The sequence below is a fragment of the Hyperolius riggenbachi genome, chromosome 1 (genome assembly GCF_040937935.1).
Source record: "Hyperolius riggenbachi isolate aHypRig1 chromosome 1, aHypRig1.pri, whole genome shotgun sequence".
NCBI classification, from domain to species: domain Eukaryota; kingdom Metazoa; phylum Chordata; class Amphibia; order Anura; family Hyperoliidae; genus Hyperolius; species Hyperolius riggenbachi.
In genome coordinates, this window is record NC_090646.1 from 367190043 (window position 1) to 367202056 (window position 12014).

General features: G+C 48.2%; 1 protein-coding gene across 1 annotated transcript in view; it reads left to right on the forward strand.

The window, feature by feature from the left end:
- Positions 1–377: 377 nt before the first annotated feature.
- The window catches only part of ARL9 (ADP ribosylation factor like GTPase 9), a 36253-nt gene continuing 24616 nt past the window's right edge, over positions 378–12014 (forward strand). Inside the window, exon 1 of the mRNA XM_068234265.1 lies at positions 378–1862. Coding sequence (XP_068090366.1) covers positions 537–1862 — 1326 coding nt within the window. The 5' untranslated portion in view covers positions 378–536. The remainder of the gene's footprint in view (positions 1863–12014) is intronic.

Genomic DNA, 12014 nt, shown 5'->3' on the forward strand with positions numbered 1-12014 from the left:
TTTAGCTTAATGGGGAGGGGGGGGGGGATCAAACGTACTTATTGTTATGGACAATAACACTATTTTTTTCTTCATATTATACTAGTGTTTAAAAAGAAGTTGTTTTTTATAAGACCATTAAAAAAAAACAAAAAAAAAACCAGTAGCTGCAAATCCATAAATCCGTCCACACACACAATTACAAGAAAAAGGGTCAGATGCATTGCCTAAACAGTGGGACTGTAGATCCAAAGGAGGAAAAAATTGTGCTGTATCATCATTGCAGATCTAGTAAGTATACTGTAAAGCGTGTGCCTGACCTTTGCAGTGAGTAGTATGCCCAGCCGTAGAGGGCAGTGCTGCTCTGTTCCCTCCTGTCACACGCCTGCCACTCCCCGGCTGTGTCTTGCTGTCGGAAGTAGGGAGGTGCCAGGCATTGTTGTGTGTGCAGTGCACACCTGCTCTTCTTCCCTCTTAACCGGCTGGTGGCTGCCGCCTTGCCTTCAGGAGGAATTGCTGGAGCATGTAGAGTGCTGTGTACCGCCAGCCAGGCCGGGATGTCGGGGCTCAGGGAGCTGGGGCTGGCTGCAGCTCTGCTAGCTGCTACAGGAGGGGCGGCTATAGCTACATGGAGCTACATCTCTGCCCGGAGGAGGAAGGAGCACGGGGAGAGTGAACCAGAAGAGCAGAAAGCTATTCCAGTGCTGGGGGACGAGAATGGAGATGAGCCTGGATCCCACCAAGATGCTAAAGCAGAGTCCATGACGGTACTTTGTGTTGATAGAGCTGAAGCTGAGCTGGAAAGGTTAGCATTGCAGATAGATGAACGGCTAAGCATAAGGGCTTCATTCCAAGACAGAGGAGAGCAGAGGGCAGACCGAGAGAGCTCTGTGATGCAGCTGTATGAGGACAGAGCTGGGGTCCAAACCGTGGAAGACACGACAGCAGAGCTAATTACAGAAACTCTGCAGCTTTCAAGAGCAGAGCCAAGCATACCCCCTGTACCAGAAAGGAAAGCAGAGGCAAGCATACCCTCTGTACAGACCAAGAGAACAGAGCAAAGTATACCCAGTGTACAGGACAGGAAAGCAGAGCCAAGCATACCCTCTGTGCAGAACAGGAAAGCAGAGTCAAACATACCCCCTGTACAGGACAGGAAGGTAGAGTCAAGCATACCCACTGTACCGGAAAGGAAAACAAAGGCAAGCCTACCCTCTGTACAGAACAGGGTAGCAGAGTCAAGCATACCCTCGGTGCAGGACAAGGCAGCAGAACCAATTTTACCCACTGTTCAAGAAAGGAAAGTAGAGCCAAGCATACCCACTGTACCGGACAGGGAAGCAGAGCCAAGCATATCCACTGTACAGGACAGGAAAGCAGAGCCAAGCATACCCACTGTACAGGAAAGGAAAGCAGAGCCAAGCATATCCGCTGTACAGGACAGGAAAGCAGAGCCAAGCATACCCACTGTACAGGAAAAGAGAGCAGAGCCAATTATAACCAGAGTACAGGACAACAGAGCAGAGCCATGTGCTAGATCTGTACAGGACAGAGGAACAGAGTTACACACAACATCTGTACAAGACATGAAGCCAGAACCAAATATACCTGCTGTACAGGACAGCAGAGTAGTGTCAGGTGCACCGCACGCACAGGACATGAAGAAAGAACCAAATACACATAGTGTACAAGACTACACAGCACAGGAATTCACCCCACCTGTACAGAAGAGAGAATATCAAAGCGCCACTACTGGAGAAATATCCAGAGCAGAACCAAAGAACTCACTTGTGCAGGACAGGAGTGCAGAGCTATGCACAACACCTGCTGAACCTGCAGGGGAAAAGGAGTTATGTGACAATCATACTTCTACACAGCCTCAGGTAAGGACTAGATGAACAGGTGATGCATGGAAATCATTTATTTGTAGTATGTCGGTTTACATATAACATAAAACACTGTGGTGACTGTGTATATATATATATATATATATATATATATATATATATATATATTCTGCTGACATACTCGACTGTACAGGTGTATCTTGCTGTATAATTTTCTGAATTGTTTTTTAAGCTATATGGACCGTGTCCTAAAGTGTTTCGGGTCACATGAGAGAATGTAGCCTGACAAAGCTTCAGGGCTGAGAAAAGAGACAGGAGCGCCTCTCTGGTGCATTAACGTCGTAATGTATAAAAAGCGCATTAACATTACACTTACAGCGTATAGAAGAAAGTTAGGCGTTTCTTAAAGCCTGCCGGCAACTCCTGTCCTAGCTCTCTCGCTTGGCCAGAGGTCTGGTGGGCGGGGCCTCTGACGTCACTACGCGTTTCGTCGTTAACCACGCCTTCGTCGGGACTCTCTTCGCTCTGGCCAAGCGAGAGAGCTAGGAGAGGAGTTGCCGGCAGGCTTTGAGAAACGCCTAACTTTCTTCTATACTCTAAGTGTAATGTTAATGCGCTTTTTATACATTAAAACGTTAATGCACCAGAGAGGTGCTCCTGTCTCTTTTCTCAATTTTGTACAGATTGCTGGCACCACCCAGCGTTCGGAGCAGCACCTGGGAGCATTTCCACAACCACTGAGTGTCTTAGCAGAGCAGGAATAAGCACAAAGCTTCAGGGCTGCCTGTGCTGTGGGCAGTTTGCTGCTGTATTTCCCAATAGCCCTCTGCTAACTTATTGTGCCTGTTAGGATACTATAACTGGGTGCTTTGTGCTCTAAGAGTGCATCCACATAAAGCCACTGTTCCTGCTCCTGCTCTCTCCGTAGCTCTTCACATTCAGCGTAGTGTTTGCAGAGTAGCATGCTAGGTTGTTAAGCTCATACGTCTCTGTGCTCTTATGCCTCAAACTTTTCCTCACTGTAAGCACTGCAGTCAGTCTTCACTTCGCATTGACCCAATAGTTCATGTGGCACAACAGTCCTAGAGTACACTAGCCATGTAGGGGGACACATGAACAGCCAATCATTAAAATGACCGCATAGGGGGGCACATGTGTCTTCCTATGTGGTTAGTGTACCTAGAGAGACCTAGCACGTTTCCGTTAGCGGGTCCAGTGGTGTATCTGGGAAGAGAGTGCATGTGGCAAATACTGAGGTGGCTCCACTATCCAATTATAGGCAGATGTCTAAATGTAAAAAAATGCCCATCCTGCTTGGTGGCTGTAGGCTGGTTTCACATACTAGGAATTGGCGTTAGCGTTGCATTGTGGTGCGCCCACCGCATCACACCACCAAAAACAGGCCTTCAGGGAACAACACGTTAGTACACGGCATCTGTCCAAACAGGAAGTAATGCGTCACTACCTGCTTCGGGCATGTGGAGGTCCACGGAAGCATATTCTAAAAATACGCTTCCGCTCATGCATGCTGGGACATCAATGTACATAAAGAACTCTGCGTCGCCATAGACAAAGAGGCGATGCAGGTCACCGCAGGAGCCGCACAGTAACGTAGGTGTGCGCTAACATTAAGTCAGGCACTTCTGGTGCAGCATACTGCAACATGGGAAGTATGAACTTCCCCATAGACTTTCATTAGGCTGCGGTAGCAGTGCGTCAATTTGATGCACTGCACCGCCCCAGTGTGAAAGGGCCCTTAAGGTTTGCTCAAAACCTAGCCACAGTTTATAGCTTGGTCCTTTTTATATCTTACTAGCACCAACACGAAGATCCACTCACTCCATATTACCCATTAATTGAACATTCTTTCATGTACCCCTTATCGCGTAAAGCGCATTACATGTATAATGTGAATATCGAATATGCAGACACTTGTTTACCTGCAATGAGTGTGCAGCCTTCTAACACTGTAAAGCATTACATGGGGCCTATAAACATTTGTTCCATAAAAGCTGCGACAGGGCACAAAATAGATGCAGGCATTATAGCAATAAGCCCTGCCATAAAAGCCCCAGTAACAAGTGCTGCCATAATTACCTTCCATGCAGAGTAATTGCCTCCACCATGATCACTATTGTATAGCAAGCACTGCTACCACACCCCTCTATATATAACAAGTGCTGTCTTCATGCTCTCTTGTTGTATGTTCTCCTTGTGTTTTGTGAGAATGCTATACACTACACCACTGTGCTACCCAGTCAATAATGAATACAATTGCTAATCGATCATTAGGTAACAATTCTGCCAGGGCTGTGGAGTCAGACTCCTCAGTTTATGAAACCACCGACTCCAGGTACCCAAAATTGCTCTGAGTCGGCTGATTTTTTTTTTACCGACTCCACAGCCCCCCACAGTGTGTACTGCTGTATGTAGCGAGAAGGGAGGGGGGGGAGTGAACAAGTGAGTAACTTTCTGTGTCGCTGGAAACAAGAGAGCCCAATGCGATCTTTGGACTTGATTGATGAAGCTGCACTGCTATAGCAGCGTGAGCTCCATGACAGCAGTGTGACCTGAACCCAGAGCTGCACGGTCGGGCAGAGTAGTGTGCCTTCCTTAGTTACATGTGCTGCTTACATAGCAAGCACACTCCTTTAAATGCTGGCTGCCACTGTGAAATATTGCGTCTGCGATAATTTAGTAGCGTGGCTGCTGTTAACATAGTTACTATATAATAATGTAATTATGTTAACATAGTAGCGGCCGCACTAGTGAAGTATCGCAGTTGCAATACTTCACAGCGGCGGCCGGCATTTAAAGGAGTATGTCTTGCTATGTAAACAGTGCACGTAACTAAGAAAGGCACACTACTCTGCGCAGCGTGAAGCCCTGGTTTTAGGATGCGCTGCTGTCATGGAGCTCACGCTACTATAGCAGTGCAGCTTCATCAATGAAGGCCTTTGTCACTTAGTAAACTGCTAAACAATGTTGAGGGCAGCTGTACATACGGTAGATTCTCTACTGAAAACATGGGTTTAGATTGAGGTAAGGACATTAAAGAACAACTGAAGAGAGAAGTAGATGGCGGCTGCCATGTTATTTCCTTTTAAAGAGAATCTGTAACGTCAAAACGTCCCCTGGGGGGGTACTCACCTCGGGTGGGGGGAGCCTCAGGATCCTAATGAGGCTTCCCACGCCGTCCTCCGTCCCTCAGGGGTCTCGCTGCAGCCCTCCGTACAGCGGTGACGTCAATATTTACCTTCCCGACTCCTGTGCAGGCGCTCTGATGGCTGTCGGCTCCCAAGTAGGCAGAAATACCCTATCGCCGTCGGGTCTGCTCTACTGCGCAGGCACAAGTCTCCGGCGCCTGCGCAGTAGAGCAGACCCGACTGAGATCGGGTATTTCCGTCTACTTCGGAGCCGAAAGCAGCCACAGCGCCCCCGCTGGAGCCAGCAAAGGTAAATATTGATTTGACAGTCGGGTCTGTCGCCGGCTGTTCGGAGGGCTGCAGCGAGACCCCCGTGGGACAGAGGACGGCGTGGGAAGCCTCATTAGGATCCCGAGGCTTCCCCCACCCGAGGTGAGTACCTCCCAGGGGATGTTTTTGATGTTACAGTGTCTCTTTAAACAATACCAGTTGCCTGGCAGCCCTGCTGGTCTGTTTGGTTGCAGAAGTGTCTGAATTGCACCAGAAACAATCATGCAGCTAATCTTGTCAAATTTGACAATAATCAGAATCAGAATCTTTATTTTCGCCAAGCACGACTGGGCCGTGCCCGGAATTGGTCTTGGCACGTACAGGATACAGGTAGGATAGGGTACACAGAATACATCCGAAAGGATCAGCACTATATCAGACATTTCATACAGAGAAAACATTCAAGCAAATACTCAATTTTCATTTCCAATTTTCAATTTCCAATTTTTGCATAGTTACACAGCACTCAGGTGTGTGAAGGATATGTGTGGCGGCAAAACATGATCACGTTGTAGTGGGGAGTGCGTGGAGAGAGATTAGTGAGTTTACAGCTGAGGGGAAGAAGCTATTTCTGTGTCTAGTGGTCCTGGTGTAGATGGACCGATACCTCCGGCACAAAGAAAGCTGGCTGAAAAAACGATTGCCTGGGTGTGAGTAGTCATTTACAATCCTCAAAGCTCTGAAACTCAGCCTTGAGTGGTAGCGGAGGTCCAGAGCGGGTAGCGGTTTTCCTATAATTCTCTCCGCTGATCTGATGACTCTCTGCTCTTCCATCCTAGTCTGGTATGCCAGCTCCTCCCCCAGCGACAGACACAAATTACAGAGGACAGATGCAATTGAATCAGAGTAGAAGCTGGTCAGAAGTTTCGGGGACATGCCGAACTTCTTCAGTTGACGGAGAAAGAATAACCTCTGCTGGGCTTTCCTCTGGATGGAGGAGGTGTTTGCCTTCCACTTCAGGTCGTTGGAGATGGTTGTGCCCAGAAGTCGGACACAGGGAACTCTTTCAACTTCTTTGTCATCGATACGGATTGGAGGGTGGCGTTGGCGTGCTTCCTAAAATCAAAAATCATCTCAACAGTTTTTGCTGTGTTTAGGACCAGCCTGTTCTCCCTGCACCAGTGGCAGATGCTCTCAACCTGGTGGCGGTACGCTTCCTCGTCATTTTTAGTGATGAGGCCGACAATGGTGGTGTCGTCAGCGAATTTGATCACTTTGACGGAGTCCGCTGTGGATCTGCAAGAATTCGTGTACAGGGAGAACAGGAACGGCGACAGGATGCACCCTTGTGGTGCTCCTATATTTGTAATCCGAGGTTGAGAAGAGATGGTGCCTAGCTTTACGACCTGGGATCTGTTGGTGAGGAAGTCTGTGATCCACAGGCGTAGAGTGGGGTGGACCCCAAGTGCGGCAAGGTTCTCCTGAAGTATTTGGGGGCTGATGGTATTGAATGCTGAGCTAAAGTCTAGAAGGAGGATCCTGGCATATGTGCCGGGTTTGTCCAGATGATCATGGACAAGCTCCAGGCAGATATTGATGGCGTCGTCGGTGGACCTGTTTGCTCTGTATGCGAACAGGTGCTGATCCAGCAGTGCCTCAGTGGTGAGCTTGAGGAGGGGGAGCACCATCCTTTCAAGAATCTTCATGATGACTGATGTAAGTGCCACGGGCCTGAAGTTGTTGTGGTCGGTGACGCCTTGCTTTTTGGGGACAGGGATGATGGTGGACCTCTTGAAGCATGCGGGGACTTTCCCGCTCTGAAGGGACTTGTTGAAGATGGAGGAAAGAATAGGGGCGAGCTGTCGAGCGCCGGTTTTCAGGCAGGCTGGTGACAGAAACGCCTGATCTGCTACATGCATGATCAGGGTCTATGGCCGAAAGTATTGGAGGAAGAAGATCAGCAGGGCTGCCAGGCAACTGGTATTGCTTAATAGGAAATAAACATGGCAGCCTCCATATACCTCTCTCTTCAGCTGTCCTTTAAATGACTATTGAAGGGTACTAGATTACGAGCTCTGTCAATGTCAAGTTACGGTGCGTACACATGCACAATTAGCGTAATCTGTCAGAAGATGGCTCAGGGAATGCTTGTGGCCATGGAACGTCGCTGGGATCCATCTTCCTGCCTCTGGAAGTGAGTATTCAGCTTAACCACTTGCTGACCGCACGCTTATACCGTGCGTCGGCAAAGTGGCAGCTGCAGGACCAGTGACGCAGTACTGCGTCGCCAGCTGCAGGCTGATTAATCAGGAAGCAGCCGCTCGCGCGAGCGGCTGCTTCCTGTCAAATCACGGCGGGGGGCTCCGTGAATAGCCTGCGGGCCGCCGATGGCGGCTTGCAGGCTAAATGTAAACACAAGCGGAAATAATCCGCTTTGTTTACATTGTACGGCGCTGCTGCGCAGCAGCGCCGTAAGGCAGATCGGCGATCGCCGCCATGTGACAGGGGACGTCCTGTCACTGGCTGCACAGGACGGATAGCGTCCTGTGCAGCCCGGATCACCGGTAAGGGGACAGGTAGGAGAGGGAGGGGGGAATTTCGCCGCGGAGGGGGGCTTTGAGGTGCCCCCCCCGCCAGCCACACACAGGCAGAAGAGATCAGACCCCCCCTGCACATCATCCCCATAGGGGGGAAAAAAGGGGGGCAATCTGATCTCTCTGCCTGCACCCTGATCTGTGCTGGGGGCTGTAGAGCCCACCCAGCACAGATCACTAATAACCACGCTGGTCCTTAAGGGGGGGTAAAGGGTGGGTCATCAAGTGGTTAAAGCTGTTTAAAACCCTGACATAATATTCAATAAAAACATGTTTTTCTACTATTTATATGCCATACGGTTATCATATTTGCATTTGTGCAGCACGGTGGCGTAGTGGTTAGCTCTCTCGCCTTGCAGTGCTGGGTCCCTGGTTCGAATCCCAGCCAGGGCACTATCTGCAAAGAGTTTGTATGTTCTCTCCGTGTCTGCGTGGGTTTCCTCCGGGCACTCCGGTTTCCTCCCACATTCCAAAAACATACAGATAAGTGAATTGGTTTCCCCTAAAAAAAAATTGGCCCTAGACTACAGTACTTACACTACATAATATAGACATGTGGCAATGGTAGGGATTAGATTGTGAGCTCAGTGCTGCGTAATATGCCGGCGCTATATAAATACTAAATAATAATAAAAAAATAATAAAAAGTATTATTATTCATTTACAAATTATAGGTTCCTAAAAGTACAGTTTTTTTGCTTTGTGAGCGGACTTTGCATTTTATTAATAACTGGTTTTATTCATTATGTATTGGAGGCAGACATACTTTCAGTGTCTCTCTGTCTCCAGCTGCTTCTGCGCAGTCAGAGAATGTGTCACATCCCTCACTTGATACATTTAAGTAAACACAAGATTACATTATCTACAAATTTGGATGCTCCAGATTTCAATGCACTGAACTTTCAAGCTCTGTGTGTAAAAGGGCCCATACACCTAACAGTTTTCCCGCCGATATACAGCAGATTCATTCACTGTGATCGAATCTGCTGTGAAAACATTGCGCAAACGTTGACCGAGCGATCGATTTCCGACCGAAATCGATCGTTCCCTTTGTTCCTGTCCGTGCGGGAGATTTCACTCGATCGCCGTCGGGAGTGCATCGATAGCGGCGTTCAAATGTCCGACGACCGACGTAATACAGCGGCAATCCATTACCTGTTCTGCCGGCACGTGTCACCGCTGCTCCTTCTCCGCTGGGCTCTGAGTCTGGCAGGCTTCACTTCTTCCTGTCCCGGCAGGAAGTTTAAACAGTAGAGCGCCCTCTACTGTTTAAACGTCCCCGGACAGGAAGTGAAGCTGGAGCTGAGCGCGGAGAAGAAGACAGCGGAGACCGGGGGACTCGCGCTGGCCGGATCAGCAGCTTGACAGATGGTGATCGGTTTCATGCTGAAATCGATTCACAATCTGCTTGCAGCAAAGGCAGCCATACGATCCCTCCCTGATCAGATTCGATCAGAGAGGGATCTATCTGTTGGTCAATCTGATGGCAAATTGACCAGTGTATGGCCACCTTAACCCTTCGAATGCTGGTCTAGTAAAAAAAAAAAATGCTGGTTGCATATAATATGCTGTAAATAATTTTTTAGAGCAAAGAAGAAATGCTGGGTTATATTCCGCTTTAAGTTTACTGCAGCTTGTACTCCTGAGGCAGACATAGGTCATTGGGCCATATTATGGAAGTGTGCAGTGACAACTCTTTTCATCCATCACATGTTTCTTCATGTCTCCTGCCAGGGGCGTAACTAGACATGACTGGGCCCCCCTGCGAAACTTTGGATGAGGCCCCCCGCAAAACTTTGGATGGGGCCCCCCACCTCCCTCGCTTTCTGCACAGGAAAACTGAGGACCAATGTGTTTTCCCCATACAGATAAAAACACTTAGACTTAAAGGAAACGTCAGGCAATCTATGCTCCCCCCAGATCTACTTACCTGAGGCTTCCTCCAGCCCCTTGCAGCTGACAAGTCCCTTGTCGCAGCTCTGTTCCCAGTACATACATACATACATACATACATACATACATACATACATACACAGCCGTATGTTTTTACTACATGCAGTGGCGTATCTGGACAAAATAGTGCCTATGGCAAACACTGAAGTTGTGCCCCCCCTCCTCCCCCGCCATTCCCAGAGAATAGGATCTTTAAGACGCTCGAGAACTGAATGCAAAGTACGGCAAACGCTCAACTTCCATTTTGCACCCGTCGTGTAAAAATGTGTGACGTCGCTCACAAGAAGATGGATCGGAGAACGCTCATCGTTGCTGGATCCATCTTCTTACATGTTGTGCCAGCAATGAGTACCGTATTTAGTTTTGAGACAGTGAGCTGACTAAATGTTCACTTTCCTCCCTCCCCTTACCCCATCATCTACTCATTGCTGGTCAGTGCTCTGCTCTTATCAGGATGATCTCCTACACCAGGTCTGATAAAAGTCAAGGACCTGTGAATCTTCTCACTAGCACCTATGTACTGTGAGCCTGCTGAGAGCAATGTATGGGCAGCTTAAGCAGCTATGTACTGTGAGGCTGCTGAGAGCAATGTATGGGCAGCTATGTACTGTGAGCCTGCTGAGAGCAATGTATGGGCAGCTTAGGCTTTACAACTTACAATGCCTATATAGCAGCTCTCAGGAAGTTTATAGTAGTGATGGGCTGAACCTCCGATTTTAGGTTCGCGAACTTCCACGGAAGGTTCGATTCGCGGAAAAGTTCGTGAACCGCAATAGACTTCAATTGGGAGGCGAACTTTGAAAAATAGAAAAAATTATGCTGGCCCCAAAAGTGATGGAAAAGATGTTTCAAGGGGTCTAACACCTAGAGGGGGGCATGGCGGAGTGGGATACACGCCAAAAGTCCCGGGGAAAAATCTGGATGTGACACAAAACAGCGTTTTAAGGGCAGAAATCACATTGAATGCTGAATTGCAGGCCTAACGTGCTTTAAAACATCTTGCATGTGTATACATCAAATAGGTAGTGTAATTAGAGTACTGCTTCACATTGATGCACCAAACTAACTGTGTAAGGGCTGGTTCAGACGGGCGTTTTTGTGGCGTTTAACGCAGCGCTTTTTGAGATCTACTGCCATCCCATGCAAGTGAATGGGAGCGTTTAGAGCTGGCTTTTGCAGGCTTACATAACAGCCTGGCAGTAGATCCCAGCGTTGCGTCTAGTCTCAAAAGCAACATGCTACTTTCAGAGGCAGTAAACGCGAGGAAACAATAGCAGAGACCAGAACTGCTAGCCTTGAACGCTTTTCAAAAGCTTTCAAAAGATAGCTTTTAAACGCTGGCGTTTAAACGCTGGCGTTTGAACGCAATGCCAAGCAAAAGCTCAGCAGACGCCCGTGTGAACCAGCCCTAACGCACCGCAAGTTACCAGCTGTTTGTGTAGTGACGGCCATGCTGGACTACTGCGCACCATGGCGAGATTGCTCTTCCTCACTCAGTGATGTCAGGTAATGTGTGACTGCCTTCTCAACTTTCCATGGCATTGTTAAAAAGCTTACGTTTTGTTTTTAAATTACATTTTCTACTTGCTGTGTACTTGTTCAGTACCGCTACAATGAGAATCCTATGGAGACGGGCAAGTCTGGCATTGTGATCCCGGGTAATGGCTGGGGAATGAGGGATGGAATCCGGTGTGGAGCCTGAGCAACGACTACCACTACACATCCTAGGAGGGCAGCAGTCAGGCATGCACGCCCGCCCCGAGGTAGTGACCAAAAATTAACAATACAGGAGCACTATCGAGGGTTTGCTGTAATTAAAATGAATGTACTTTAAATCCTTTAAAGAGACTCCGTAACAAAAATTGCATCCTGTTTTTTATCATCCTACAAGTTCCAAAAGCTATTCTAATGTGTTCTAGCTTACTGTAGCACTTTCTACTATAACAGTCTCTGTAATAATTCAATGTATCTTTCCCCTGTCAGACTTGTCGGCCTGTGTCTGGAAGGCTGCCAAGTTCTTCAGTGTTGTGGTTCTGTGATGAATATCCCCTCTCCAGGCCCCTCTCTGCACACTGCCTGTGTGTTATTTAGATTATGGCAGATTCTCTCTTCTCTCTTATCTTTTACAAGCTGGATAAATCGTCCTCTGAGCTGGCTGGGCTTTCACATACTGAGGATTACAGACAAGGGCAAAGTTGTTTGCAAGAAGAAAAGAGCAGCCTGAA